At 42.1% G+C, this 15,233-nt stretch overlaps 1 protein-coding gene across 1 annotated transcript in view; it reads left to right on the top strand.

Annotated features, from left to right (window-relative positions):
• The first annotated feature begins 3,323 nt into the window (after positions 1–3,323).
• Positions 3,324–15,233, top strand: part of EIF2AK3 (eukaryotic translation initiation factor 2 alpha kinase 3) — a 45,296-nt gene continuing 33,386 nt past the window's right edge. Inside the window, exons 1-2 of the mRNA XM_054824584.1 lie at positions 3,324–3,703; positions 10,919–11,048. Coding sequence (XP_054680559.1) covers positions 3,441–3,703; positions 10,919–11,048 — 393 coding nt within the window. The 5' untranslated portion in view covers positions 3,324–3,440. The remainder of the gene's footprint in view (positions 3,704–10,918; positions 11,049–15,233) is intronic.

Consider the following 15,233-nt stretch of genomic DNA (forward strand, 5'->3'; position numbering starts at 1 on the left):
AAACCTTCATGAACCAGCACAAAGGTAGAAGTGCAAATCTACTATTTGTGAAGTATTCCAATGCTCTGAAACTTGCTGGGTGGGGTCTGTGGTTACCATCTATCTGTCTCTAAGCCCCTTGAATAACTAGTGGGACAAGAGATACGTTACTGTAAAAAGAATGGCACAGAACTAGTTTTCCTGCACAGTCTGTAAATATAATGGAGTTTCAAATGTAAATATATTAGAGTTACCCTTCAGCGTCACTGCTCAAAACATTGCTATGCAAGAAGGAATAATTGAAATGGGAACAGGTGCAGGGGAGGGCAAGTGAGATGAATGAGGGAGCAGAGAGCCAAAAGTGTAAGGAAAGAATAAAAGCCTTTGGTTTACCTAGCAAAACAGAAGGAATTTGTTACTCTTTATAATCATATGAATAGGTAGACACTCAAGAGAGTTACCTAAATAAAGAAAATATTAATGCAAGACCATATGAGTACAATAATAAAATGTCATTTAAGTTACTAAAAATGACGTGAGCTGTTTGGCATGCAGCACAAGGTCAACTCTTCTGGACTTTGTTATAATGAAGTAAGTAAAAAAACCCAAAAACCTATGGATTGCATTTCAGTGGTTGCCTGGCGAGCAGTGTTCATGACCTGACTTTGCATGCATCTGGTGCTTTAAAAGAGCTGTATTTCCAACTCATCCAAAAATAAGAGTGCAAGCAGGAAGAAAAATTTAGGTAGAAGGCTAAAAATGGCAATTACAAGCTTTTCAAAGAGAGTTCACTGAGCAATCAGAGAGCCACAATTTCAAAATCAAGAGAGAAAATACATTGACAATTCCTAATTTATTAGTGGACTGGAGAGAGTGATTAAAATTGAAAAGTAAATAGCCAAAATGGGGAAAGCGGGAAATCAAAAAGTGTTGGTATAAATGAGAAGTTATGAGAAGCAGAGTAGTTATTGGAAGTGAAGCACATCAAAGGAAATCCATAGCTGGCAAGGCTAAATCCCAGAAAACCCTAGTAATGGTACAGGCCCATTACTAGATGGGCATGATTAAAATGTCAATAATGATGCAGAAGTGTTCATTGAACATTTATGATCTATGTTTGTAAAGAAGCAGGAAGATATGTGGGTGGATTACTCAACAGCGATGTGATAAATTTAAGTCCATTAGTAACCAATGAAGCTCGTCTTCTAGAGACAACTGTGGCCCAGTAGCTCTGAAACAGCTGGCTTGTCTGTTGATGTTCATCTTTAGTAAACCTTGATATACTAGGGCAATTCCAGAAAACTAAAAAAGTGCCAGGTTGGTATCTGTCTTCAGAAAGGACAGTGTATGATATGCAGTAAATGTAGATGTAAGAACAGTTCCTGGCTAAATACCAAAAAAAGTTGGTATGTGACTCAGATTAAAGAATTAGTAATGCCAGTCAGTGGTCTAATACAAATCTTATTTCATGCTTCAAGAAAACAACAAATAATTCAATTTTCTCTGAAAGGTGTAATAAACTCTTTAAAGGATTTTTTAGAACTGCACAGTATTTTAATGAAAAAACAGGGTAATAATGCATCAGTTAAGCATATATTAAACACTGGACGCATAGATTTTTATTTTTTTTTTAAACTGGTTATAAATCATTACTGAATAAAGCTACTTCTAATGGGATCCGTCCAGGATCATGTGTGATGTACTACACATGTAAGTAATCAATATTTTCATTAGTCATTTGGAAGTAAATACAAAATCACTCCTAATTCAATTTGCAGATGCCATCCACATGAGCAGAGTGGTACGATCAGGATGACAAGGGCTGTTCAAAACATGATGAACTGGGTCAGGATAAAGGGACTGCCTCGTACGACAGTCAAATGCAAAGCCACGTATCTCTAGTATGTACACATACACAGAGGAAGAAAAGCATCGTGCTGCGTGCTAATGCCCTAGTCAGCCTTTGCCCCTGTGCAAAGGGGAGGCACGCCTAGGGATATACCAGAGCCTTTTATACCCCTGGATAAACACAGCACCCTGATCTCCGTGTTCTGAAATTCAGTGCTGAAAAAAAATGGAAAAGGGGAGGGACAAAAAACTCTAATTTAAGGACTGGAGGAGAGGCCTTACGAAGAGAATTAAAGTTTGTAACTAATTTGTTTTGTTACAAAGATGATAAAGGTGTGGCTTGATAAACTACATACCTACTTCTACAGGGATGAATATTGACATAGAAAGGCTCGTGGTAACAGCCCAAGTGATGGAAGATCCGTTGCAGGCCATTGGCAGGCAGTTGGTGTGGGCAACAGCCAGCCTCGGCCATAGAACTGAACAAGCAGCCCCTCCTGTTCCCTGAGCAGAGGTAATTTTAACTGCTGGAAGGGGCAAAAAATGCCCCCTGAAAGGTGCAGGGGTGTTACCTGCCTGATAAAGGAAATCAAAGTCTTTCAATACATGGAGGAAACATGAGTTGAACGTACCACAGATGGCTTCTGAGGCTGTTTGGCCAGCACACTGGGGCAGCCGTTCTTGGGCCTACCAGTCACCATGTTGTCACATACATACCCACCCCCTCCGCTGGAGCTGGGGCAGCCGTTAATGGGGGAACGAGCTCCTCAGGGGAGCAGCTGACCCCACTGTATCTTTTCCTGAAGGACGCAGGGCACTCAGCAGGAGAGGGTGCCTGAGGAGACCGCCGGCCTGAGGAGGGGGATGGCCGCTACGGGCACCTCAGTGGAGCCTATACGTGCTGGTGTGGGTATGGTTGCACACAGACTTACCCTCACCTCAGCCGGCCGTTACCTCAGAGCGCCCGGGGCACACTGCGGGCCCCGCGCCCTTCCCGCCCGACGAGCCCATTCCGCCCCGGGGGGGAGGGCACTTTACCCGTGTACCTCCCCCACCCCGTCCCGTGCGCACCGTGGTACGCGCCGCTGGCCCCGCCCTGCCGACACGGAGGAACAGCCACGTCTCCAGCCCGGCGGAGGGCCGGCTGGGAAGGGGTGGGGCCACGCCGCCCGGCGCTCCAGTCAGCAGCACGTGTGGCGAGCCGGATCCGCCAATCCCAGAGCAGGTCGGTGAATCATGCGCTTTCGATTGGTCGAGGAAGCAGTGGAGGGAGGGGAGAGAGCGGCGTGACTCCAATTGGTCCGGCGGCTCTGTTGACAAACACCGCTCCTTCCCGCCCTCGTCGCCGGTCGCGCCAATCAAGAGGAAGCGGCGGGCGGAGTGGCGTGACGCCGATCCAATGGTCTCCCTCTCCGCCGCGAAGGGGCGGGCGGTGCTGTCAGGGGCGGCTGCGCGCGGAGTGCCGGTACGTGGCGAGCGGGCGGGGTGGGGCGGGGCGCCGCGGGGAGGGCTGCGGCGCGCGGCGGGCGCCCATTCTGTGGCGGCGGCGTTGGCAGCGGCGGCAGCGTTCATGTCCTAACGGCCGGTGGCGGCGGGCGAGGCGGGGCCCCTCCATGCGGGGGCCGCGGTACCGCAGCGCTCTGGCCGCCTTCACGTTACTGGTGGTGTTAGGGGTGGCGGCGGGCGGCCCGGAGCCGCCGCCGGGCGATGCCTCGGCTGTGGAGGCCGCTTTTGGGTTGGGGGCGGCCGCCGCTCCCGCCGCTCTGCCGGCCGGTTCCGCTGACGTGACGGTGGAGGACGATGAGGCCGGTGTGGCCCCCGCGGCGCCCGGCGAGCAGGAGCCTGAGGAGAGCGGAGAGGCCCGGACCGGCGGCAGGTGGGCGGGCGGGTCGGTGATTGGGGTGAGGGTCAGGGCCTGGGGCTGCTGAGGGGGGTCGGCTGTTCGGGTGGGGGGGTCAGTGCCCGGAGGTGCCGGGGAGGGGGTTAGCGCCCGGTTCGGGGGTGCTTGGCGGGGGCCGGTACCCGGGGCGGGGGTCAGTGCCTCGGGTGAGAGAGGGAGCAGCGCCCGGGGTCGGTGCCTGGGGCTGCGGGGAGGGGGCGGTGGGCGGGAAAGGAGCTACGCGGTGCCGGGGGTCGTGCGGGAGCGGGCTCGGGGTAGGGGGGAGCGCTGCAGGGGAACAGCGCCTGGGGGGTCAGTAGTTTGGGGAGAGCGGAGAAGGGAGGCAGGAGAGTTGGGCTGCGGGTTGTTATTAGAGGGGCCGGGGCGCTGGGAAGGGGGTGCGTGGAGAAACAAGCTAGTGCGTGGGGTTGAAGTGTAGGGACACGCAGGGAAGTATGTGAAGGCGGGAGGAGAGGCGAAGGGGTGGAAGAGATGAGTCCTGCGATGGGGCTGGAAGGAGCGCGGCAGCGATGGACGGGCTGTGGCAGTAAGGAAAGGGTACTTCAGGACCTGACCGTCGCTGAGGGTGTTTCAGGACTTCACCATTGCTGAGATACTCCTTCTTTTTGTGGTTGTTAGTAAGAAGAAGGGGTGCCTTAATTCTTAGACAAACAAGCTGCCGGATGTCATGCTATGTGACGTCTGACCTGTCTACTTACCCTGGCAACACCAAGTCTCGGTCCTTTCCTTGACCTGTTACTGGGTGGCAGTGCTGAAGGAGACGCAAAAGCCCTGCATCTGTACTATAAGCTCCTTCCAACACCTGCAACTCATAGTTGTTCAGAGCATCGTATCCCCTTCTGTCATCTTTTCTCTTTCTTTTAAAGAAAACACGGTTCTCCTGTTTACTTAATTGTCTGTTAAACGCAGGCAGTGGTGTAGGCTCGAAGGGAAGCCAAACATGCAAGACAAATTGCTGAACAAGTTTCAGAATATAACAAGGGGAAATAAAATACTTAATAACCGTGTGTGGTAAGAAGCTCTGGCAAAAAGAAGATTTTAATGAATGACTCAAGTGCAGAAATGTTACTGAGCTGTTTCCAGTCTGTTTCTGAATTGGCTGAGAAAGATGAGGTGATAAGCCGCAGCCAGAGTTTAAAGGAAGAAGAGCATGACTAAATGCCTACTATATTTGACAACTTGTTCAAAAACTGAAAAGCCCAAAGCTTTTTCTTAGTATACCCGAGCATTCACTTCGAGCAAGAAACTGGCTGATAACTTGGTTCCTGATTTCTTTGAGGAAAATCTATTCACTTATTAGCAACGGGATCATTCTTTTGTGTGTCAGGTTATCAAAATCTGACATAGTTTATGACAATTTTACTGTATTCCATTTTTAATAAGACCTTCATTTATTTAGCCCTGAAAATATTTTAAAAGGAATTTTCTGTTTGACTACTAGAGCTAAGTGAAATGCACTAAAGATGTTCACTTTAGTAATTTAAGCCTGAGATTAAATGTAGCTGTTCTCTAATTGATTAGTGCATAGGAATAGATTTGCTGTCATCAAATAAAAATAGAATGACTGCCTGCCCATAGTATTTGCCTGCATTTCTTTATTTTTTTAATCTATATTTGTGAGATCTTTACTCACCTCAGCTAATTGTTCTTCAGCAATAAAATATCAATTCAAGATATCAGGTTAGTATAATCTTAAAAAAAAAAACACAACACAACCCTCAACCAAAAATCCAAATCCCTATTGTTTTTGCTTTAGGCAAATGAATGTAATCATCTTGGGTTTGAGGATTTTTTAATTTTCTAGAAGAAAGCGTGAGGGTTAGTGAATTACCATGCTCTTTACATACAAACATGCAGGTTTTAAAATTGGAATAGCTGTTTAGAGTTCAAGTTTGACAAACAGATGTCTTTGCAATATCCCAAATGGCTTTTGAGGGTATTGGGATGTTGGGGTTTTTTAAAATGAAACAGGAACAATGGTAAATGCCATACCAAAATAAGTTCTGCTTTGTTTTTCTAACAAAACCAACTTATTTGAATAAATACAATACAAGGTTTTTGCACAGTGAAAGGGTGTGGATGAGCTAAATAAGTGTTCCTCCTCTATCTTGTTTACATGTTCTCTTGCAATCTTAGCCCCCTTTTTTTTTTTCCACTTGGTAGGTAAATCAGGTAGCTTCATTGCTATGAAGTAGAACAGAGCTGTGCTCAGGCCACCTGATCTCAGAAAATGGGCTGTGTTCATGATGGGACATTAACAATGGGTTTAAGAACCTGGACTGGGCTTTTGTCAATGTATCTGGAAGTTTGTGGTAGGTATTTTGCATAGTTTCAAGGAGGAACATTATAATTGCACTTCAATAATAAGATTATGTCTGTGAGCAAAAGAAGATAGGAAATGGTAAGAAAACATTTTCATTTAACCGTAGGGGCTGTTTGTAGATGGTCAGGGTGGGGGAAGTGTGTCCAGATGTGTTTTCATATTCACAAAGTGCAAATAAAATCTGACTCTATAGTATAAACTTAGTCTCTGCCAGCTGCCGTGACTACAGTTATCTTCATGTGTGCTATGTTGTGCTGGCTGCTTGCTTTAGTCCTTCTGCTGGCCATCTGTAAGGGCCCAGAAGGGATTTTGTTCTCCCTCACTTGGTTCATAATACATTCTGGAGCAGCAGTGCAAGGCAAGGTGAAGTAAGTAAGTGTCTTCATCGTTTTACTGATGTTTGTTTTTCAGGTGCCTGGTTGATGGATCTTGGGTTTTAAGTAACTGCCTAGTTTGGAGTGATTCCTTTCTGTATTTCTTTTGTTTTGGTCCAGGCTTGTGGCGACTATTGCAATTCTGGTTTTGTGTTGGTGGGTTTTTTTTCCCTTCTCTGGTATGTGCGTGATGTGATTCACTCTCTAGTACAGTCCATGATTTACTTTCAATAAATGTCTTGCCGTTTCAGGAATTTGCAGCCTTGATGCTGTTTGTCTCTATCGTCCTTGCTTCCTTGGCATTACAGTTGTGACTTTTGACCTTTTTACCTTTGAAGTTGGGTAACATTTTGTGTTTTGTGTGGGATGGTATGCAGAATCGAGGTCTAGTTTGGTAGTGTTCTTAGAAAACCTGTCTGTTGTTGGAAGCTGGCTTCTTTGGTCAAGGTAGTCCTTAAGCTTTACCCCAGTCAGGAGGTGGTGTTGATAAAGCTGGTGATAAGGTATCGTTTTGCAGAGAACAACAGAGTTTTTCAGGCTTACCCAAAATAGAAGTTAATGCAGTGTGGTGGTTTACCCTCGGCTGGATGCCAAGTGTCCACCAAGCCCCTCTATCACTCCCCTCCTCAGCAAGGCAGGGAGGGGAGAAAATAAGATGGAAAAACAACCCCAAACTTGTGGGTCAAGGTAAAGGCAGTTTAATGTAGCTAAAGCTGCGTGCGGAAGCAAAGCAAAAAGTAAAAGATTATTCTCTACTTCCCATCAGCAGGTGATGTCCAGCCACTTCCTGGGAAGTAGGGCTTCAGTATGCATACTCCTTACTCTGGAAGACAAACTTTGTAAAAAAAAAAAAAAAAAAAAAAAAAAAAACAAACAAACAAAAAAACCAAACAAATGCCCCTGCCCTGTTCCTCCCCCTATCTCTCAGTTTCTAATTGCTGAGCAGACGTCATATGGTATGGAATATCCCTTTGGTCAGTTTGGGTCAGCTGTCCTGGCTGTGTCCCCTCCCAAGATCTTGCCCACCCCCAGCCTGCTGCTGAGGGGGAAAAGAAATGTTGTAGAGACAGCCTTGATGTGTGCTGGCACTGCTCAGCAGTAGCCGAAACACTGGTGTGTTATCAACACCTTGCTAGCTACCAATACACAGCACAGCACCATGAGGGCTGCTGTGGGGAGAATTAACTCCATCTCGGCCAGACCCAATGCATGCAGGAATTTCTTCTCCTTGCAACTTGTTGATTAGGTGTCCCAAAGATGCATCCAGAATATCACTATTTCAGTTTAATGTAGTGGAGTTGCAGGTACAGTCCTAACTTCTTCAGCCAGCGAAGGCTTGGAAAGCGATGGCTGCAAGGACAGCTCTTTATTCTTGAATCATGGTTATGTTCTATTGGTGCTTGTAAGAATTTGCTGTAAGAATTGAGCACAGTACACTACAGTAAACTTATGATAGCACAGTGGGGTGACAAAAAGCAAGTTGCCTGCTTGTTTTTAAGCTCTGAAATAATTTCTTGAAGTAGTTGCCTAAATTGCTTTTACCAGAATGTGTTAATCTAGTGCTTGGTTGACTACCGAAAGATGGGAAGATCTCTTGTCACCACTTCATACTCTCAGTATGCAAAGCTGCAAGCAGTGGAATCTCACAGAGTGAGGGGAGAAACTTCAGAAAAGGAAGATCTGATAGTGAGAAAGTGTAACACCAGCATGGGTCTAGAGCACATGCAGACAAATTGCAGATCTTATACCAATTAGAATTCAAGTGACAGGATTTTAACTCACTGGAGTTGGTCAGAGATGGGGAGAACAGGTATTAAGAATTTAATTTACAGAAAAATAGACTAATGAAGGATTTTATTACAAGAGAAAGGATTTTTAGCAGTTTTTTTCCTAACACAGAGGATTATTGTTGAAGAGCAAGATGAAGATGGGAAAACCATAACTATTTAGTTCAAAATGAGTCACTCTAAAAAAGCAGAGAGAAATGCATGCTTTTTTGCACCTAGTTCCAGTTCTAAAGGTAGCCACAGCAAGATTTAGGTATAGCTGAGCTGGTCCTGTCCTGTGTCTCATCAAAGTGTTTGCTCAATAGGTGGAGTTTGTGAAACAAAGTCCATGATAGAGCTGGTGGCCAAGGGGACTAATAAAGAGTACCACTGCACCCAAAAGAAGTGAGGCTTTTTAGAGTATGTAGTAGCAGTTGTTTAAACAAGTTTCTCAAAGTGTGTGCTATTGGTACAAAGGTTCCCTCCGAAGGCATGATTTTTTTTCATCCTTTTCTAATCAGCTAAACTTAAAGCATAAGAGCAGTTACATCGTGGTTTGGATGACCGGAGGTCATGATGCAGGTACAGATTCCAAACCTGCCGTCTTGGGTGGCGAGGCTTGAATAATAAAACTCTTGGGGAAGGTTGGGGTTTGCATCTGGTGGGGAAAGATGATATGGAAAGGTAAGATACAAAGACATAAAACATTTGTTACTTGAGTGAGAAGTCAAGCGGGAAGAGTTAGATAAAGGAAAACAATGGCAGTAGATGGGAAGGAAACATTTCACAGTGTGATTTTTAGGATTTTTCTTCTCTACAGTGTTACTGCCAAAATTCCCTCCATTCTAGCTCCTCTTCTACCTTTTTTATAGCCTAGTTGTCAGCTGGATCAACATAAAATTTAAATGGATCCACTTGGAATAATATTTTTATGCAATGCTAGAGGGCTTCAGATAAATTATTTTACGATAAAGAAAGCAGATTCTCTTAAATGTGTGTCCAAGGCCTTTAGTGTGTGAACACTTGTTTATGGTACTTGAGAATAAATAGTCTCCTGCAATCCAGTTTATGATTAACCTGGTCTTGTTTTCTGTACAGTTGGAATAATGATATGTACTCAGCTTATAAAAAACCATGTATTCTACTGTTCAAATATTTGCATAATTGGTGTTTTTCTAACAGTTTTTTAAACTAAGCTTTTGGAGGAATGTGATGCTTGGCCACCTTCAGAAGTAGGAGCTGCTACATTATTTTTGGTACAAGTTAAAGATATATTTAATTTTCTGTTTATTAAAAATGTAGTGCTATAGTACAATATAAGGTCTGATAAAATGTGTGGGTTACTTTCACGTGTAAAACTGCAATGTTTTACATGACCTTTGTTGTAGGTGATGTAATAAGCCCCTCTCCTTGAACATGATCCTTTTTTAAGGATTTAAAGTTTTTCCCTCTTCAAAGAAAAACGATAGCCTGCATCATTTCCTCTCTAAACTTCAGCTTGCTGCACTGGTAACTTTTAAGTGAATACATTTGACTTCAGTTCTACACAGTAATTTAGTCTCTCTTATTGTTTAAAGTAATGATTCATATACATGTCTGTGTGTGCATTACATCCCCCCCTGCCCTTTCACCCCTGCCGAAAACCAGTTAATCTGCCCATCAGGTTTATTTGCACAGTTCCTTATTCTCACTGAAATCAATGTCTGTAAAGGTCCTTCTGGGTCACTAGATCCAGCCCCCCTCAGTGCAAGCAGTCTGTAAAGTGACGGAGCTCTGCTCCCACAGCCTTTGAAGGTTAGCGAGCCTGCTGCAAGCCCAAACTGCCAGCACATCCCAGCTTTTTCAGGTCACACTGAAACAATCTTGAAGCGGAAAAAAAGGCCCTTCAAAAATGCCTTGTCAGTGTTTTGTCTCTGATGTGTTGTTTAGGTTTTTTGTTTTGTTTTTTTGGGGGGCTTTTTTTTAATGCTTGAATTCTAGCCCAATCAGAAATGCTTATTCCAATTGTACTGCTGTGTAAGAAACAAGATTAAAATTGATGAGCTTCAGGCACTGTAGAAATCAACAGCTAGCCTGCCATTACCATGTATCCCCAGACAGAGAGGCTACTTAGAGCCTGAGCTGCATAAGGCACTTTGCTCACTTTGTTGTCTGCAGATATTGGAGATTGTTTCTAGTGTCCTGTGTCCCCCTTAGGTGAGACTTGTTTTATTCCAGGACTTGTCAAATCTCCAGGATTTTGATATTTCATCCAGAGGTATTGAAAACTTAGTTGCGACTTAATATTTCTTACGTACTGGTTTGCTGGGTTAATAGTTCCAGGTTTAGGTTGCTTTGAAATGTTGTATTAAAGATCAGTGTGGAAGGGACTGGAAAAAATAGGATCTATACTGCTTGTATAAATATCTCAAAAGAAGATGATCTCATTCAGTGTAGTAGTGGTAACACCTGCATATGGGAGCAAAAAGTCAACTCTCTTCCCCTGAAACTGAATTCTGCAAGTGTCTTACAGCAGCATGTAAATTAGTTCATGACATTCAGCCAGAGATTTCAGCTTTTCTACTCTCTCTTGTTGGTCTAGGTAGAGCTACTGTGTTAAATTGCTGTTTTGCAGAATATATAGACTTAATTTCAAAGTTGGAGTTACACTCTTATTAAATATGGAAAGCAGCTAATAGATAAACTCCATACTGCTGTAGTTTTGACTGTGAATGCTTCCAACTTGCAGATCTCTAGTAATTATCAGCACTTTGGATGGACGAATTGCTGCACTGGATCCAGAAAACAGTGGGCGAAAACAGTGGGATCTGGATGTGGGATCAGGTTCTCTTGTGTCATCCAGCCTCAGTAAACCAGAGGTAAGGCTTAATCTTTTTCCTGACTAAATCTTTAAAAACAGAATTTTCTGCAATAAAGTGAATGCAACTTCCTCCATATTTGATAGACGTTAAATAATGCAGCAAACTTAGTATGGATAAAGTTTGGTAGCTATTCTCAAACTTTTTTTTTGAGTGTTTACATCATGTTGCCATTTCAAACTAGAGTGTGTCAGCATTTTAGTCTTACGATTGATGTATGTGATAACTATCAAACCAGATGATGTAACTGAGTTTGGGAATTGTATGTAATTGCTGATTGAAAACAAGTTACTTGTAATTTGAAGCAAATGAAAGGATCATCTGCTTTGTATTACTAGAGTATGTTTTGGCAAGTACTAGCTTTTTTCCCCCCTCAAGAAAAGCAAAAGTCCTTGTGACTTCATAAATGAACAAAGGATTTTTTTTTTTATACTAGATAAGCAGGCTTCCTATGAAATAGAATGTGTTAACAATGAAATAGAGCACTGAAGGTCACTCTGAAGTACTGAGTAGTAAAGGGTTGTATCACTTCTTGCTGATGAACTGTGAGAAGGAAATCTAAAGAGTTACATTTCTTCTTTGGTGCTTTTTCCACCATCAGTTTGAAAAAACTTAGGCTACAAATTAGAAGGAAGTTTCTTGGCTTATTTTTTTTTTTTTCCTGCACTGAAGAAGTGAGATCCACAAGTCATTCTCCCAGAATTAGGAGGAATCAGTATACCAACTAAGAGGTGGTTTGTGGTGGTGACAAAGTGCATGGTCCGTCACTGTCGTGGATGGTTGGATTTGACGACCAGTCCTATATTGTGCTTTTGCATGATGAGCATTGGAGAATGAAAGTTGAATTCAAGGGTATTCAGACTGTAGAGCTTCTTGCTCGTGGTTCTTTGTTGCTGTCTGTTTACACGACCTCTGTTTCAGTATAAAGAAGTCTAAGGAAAGATTTGGTCTGTTGCTGTGGTAGTGTAAGTATGAGAGCTGGCAATAAGTATCTCAGATTGCAAAAGTAATGTGAATATTAACTTGTGTTCCTTTGTTTCTGAGAGAGAATTTTATTTATGGATGCAACTTTCTGAGACTTGTTTAGATATATTTTTGTGTTTAAGAAAAAACACTGTAGGGAAGAAGAACTTTCCCTCAAAAAATATGTTCTAGAGCAGAATTGAAAAGAATACAAAAACTGTAAAGAGCTCTGTAAAAAGGAAGGTGTCAGTCATAAACTGTGGTCCTTCATAAAAGTTTAAATACTCAAAATATTGGTCTGTTATCTGTTACTGCAAATAGTTTCTGAAGACCACAGTGAAAATAGAACCACTGGTTATAAAACACACATACAAAATCTGTGCAATCTAAACTTCATTTTTCACTACAAATTAAGACATTAGCCCAGGTTTTTAAAGATGTTGAGAATGCAAGCATTTAATATTATATAGATTTTGTCACTCAACTGGTCTGTTCAGAGTTTTGATCTTTTTCCAGTGTGGTATGACTGTAGCAACTAAATGTTAGACAACAAAAATTGTAGTTTGTTCATGCAATATTTAACTCCCTTTTGTGGCTACAAGTTAGTAGGTTGTGGGAGTCATAAAAATACACTTTTACAGATTGTTTATTATACATATATAGAAGTTTTCAGATGGGCTTTCAAATTGTTTCATTTCTACAACTGTGGCCAAAGATACTGATGGATTTTGGCAGATAAGATGCAGAGCCTATGAGAGAACTAATTTTGGAAGTAAAACTTCATTCTGGCCTTTTAGAAATTGTTAAGTGTTATGAATACAGGCCTTCTTAGATTTAGTGTCATGTAAACAAATGCTGTTAAGATAAAACAGAATTTAACAATAAACAAAAGTGATAAATACTCCAAATAACCTACACTTAAACATCTAAATGTTCATTTTAAATATGTAAATATTTAAATGTTTAATCTCCTGCCAGTATCAGCTGAAAGACTTCATGCAATGAATCTAGACACTACTTGAATGAGTAATTTGCTTCATTAAAATTGTTGGGACAATTCTGTTTTGGGTCAAAATATTAAATTCATTAAAGCCTCAGAGTCTATTATCTCCCTACTCTCCGGTATTTCCTCTCTGATTGGGGCATGTGGCATGTTAAATTTTACTTTCTCAAACTAACTACTGAGAGTTTTCCTTCCTCTTCCAACATTTTTGAGGTAAAAAAAGGTCTCTGCTTGCAACAACAATATTATCTTCATCATAAAACAGTATCATTATGTGAGCTGTTAACCTACATCATCTTGCATGAAGTGGCAGATAAGAAATTTTTTGCATTTCACTTGCAGTGTTAAAGATTTGTGTTCTTTCAGAGTGAGGAAAGCGTGTGCTGCTACATCTTAATTGTTTTGATGAAGTTTTTTTTTAAACTATCTTGGGCGAAAGTGCAGTGAACTGTAGTTCCAGGTCATGGTGCGAAAGCATCAGTTTAATTTCCATGTGCCTTTTAAGAAAATACATTAGATCTTCAAACTTTCAGTGTTTAATAGAACTGCGGCAACTTCCTTTGCCTAACTGTAAAATGTCAACTTGGCTGTCTGGAGCTCATGTGTTAATTAGGAAAGTGAGGTAGTAAAATTTCAAATGTTCCAGCAGCTCTGTCAAACACTTCAGATCTTGAAACTACTGCTTAAGACACTGACAAGTGAGATGTTCATCATTTGTCATGTGAACAGATCAATTAGAAAGGAAAGGCTGCTGAACTACTAATTGCGTGTCTGGGTAACTAAAACAGTAAAATTCATTCCGTGGCTCTAAGCTACAATATAAACAGTCATGGTCAGGTATGACTGCATTTCAGTCTTGTGAATAAGAATTTAAAAACTTTTGTTTCCCTATCCATTGTGTTAAAATGAAAAGCCCTTCTCTATACAAGCTGTATGTTTACAACTCCAAGATTTCTTGTTACTTGCATATAAAGATTGCTTGCTGAAGTTCAGGGTTAAGTCAGTCAATCTCATCTTTTCTAAGAGGAAGCATACTGTTAATGAAAACACTTTAATTTACTCTTTAAAATTTAGCTTTGTAATGAATACATTGTCTGTACTTAGACAAAGGGAATACTTTTGGAAGAATCAGCCTGTTAAAATGATGATGCTTAATTGTGGTGAAAACAGAACTATTTCTCAAGCAGTGGAAATGGTTCATAGCACATCATTATGAGGCTGTTGTCATTTACTAACAAGGGTGATGTGTCCTCTTACCTGCATAGCTTTATACTAAATTGCTTAATGGGCTTCTGTCTCTTTTATGAGTATCTATTTATATGAAAGAAAGGGAAGTGTGAACTTGCCTGTATATTAAAATGACTGGCCAGTAGTGGCTCGCATGACTGATGGGACAGGGGGAGGCTGGAGAAGAGGTGGAGACAGAAAAAAGCCTCCTGTGGGATGGATAAATGGTAGAGATACTCCTGTGAAAAAACTAGTAGTTGATGTTTGAGAAAGGGGAAAATAAGTGGGATACTTGATGGTGATGATGTGAGAGTAACAGCTTGAAAATACATTTGTGACAGTGACACGATTTTTCTCTGTGCTGTCAGGAATGCTGCGGGGAGTTCAGCTCTAGTCGTAGTAGTTTCAGTGCTCTAGGCAGGGGCTACACTGGGATGTATTCGATAAAAGTAACTGCATTGGGTCATCGTTTGGCTGTTACAGACTAATCCCTAAGTAAGCATCTTATTTCCTTATTTGAGAGATTGGGGATCATGGAACAAAATGAGTTTCAGTCCACAAGGCTGACATTTATAGCAGTCATACTAAACATACCACTGTATCCTGGAAAAATTAAATAACTGGATTATGTCCTGTCACAAAATCTGTCAACATCCTTATCCCTCTAAAGGCTCTCAGAATCTTTGAATTGCATTGTATATATATTAAATTCTTGCCATTTTTTCTTGTGATAGCCACGTAAAATAAACTTTTCTACAAACTTAGACATCTGAGTGATCTTTTTTTTGGACACAAGTGCCATATTTTTGTGGAATAGCCCAGTATTATATTTTTCCCCTCCAGAGAAATGTGGAGATGTCAGCTGCAAACTAATTGCATCGTAGGCAAAGTGAAGCCTTCGATATCTTTAGCAGATTGTTCCTTTTTTGCCCTTTGGAGAGGACTGCTTAGAGCTGTGAGTTGGGAAAGGATTTTGAAATCTCCAAACCTCC

Source organism: Grus americana, chromosome 4 (assembly GCF_028858705.1).
Source record: "Grus americana isolate bGruAme1 chromosome 4, bGruAme1.mat, whole genome shotgun sequence".
NCBI lineage: Eukaryota > Metazoa > Chordata > Aves > Gruiformes > Gruidae > Grus > Grus americana.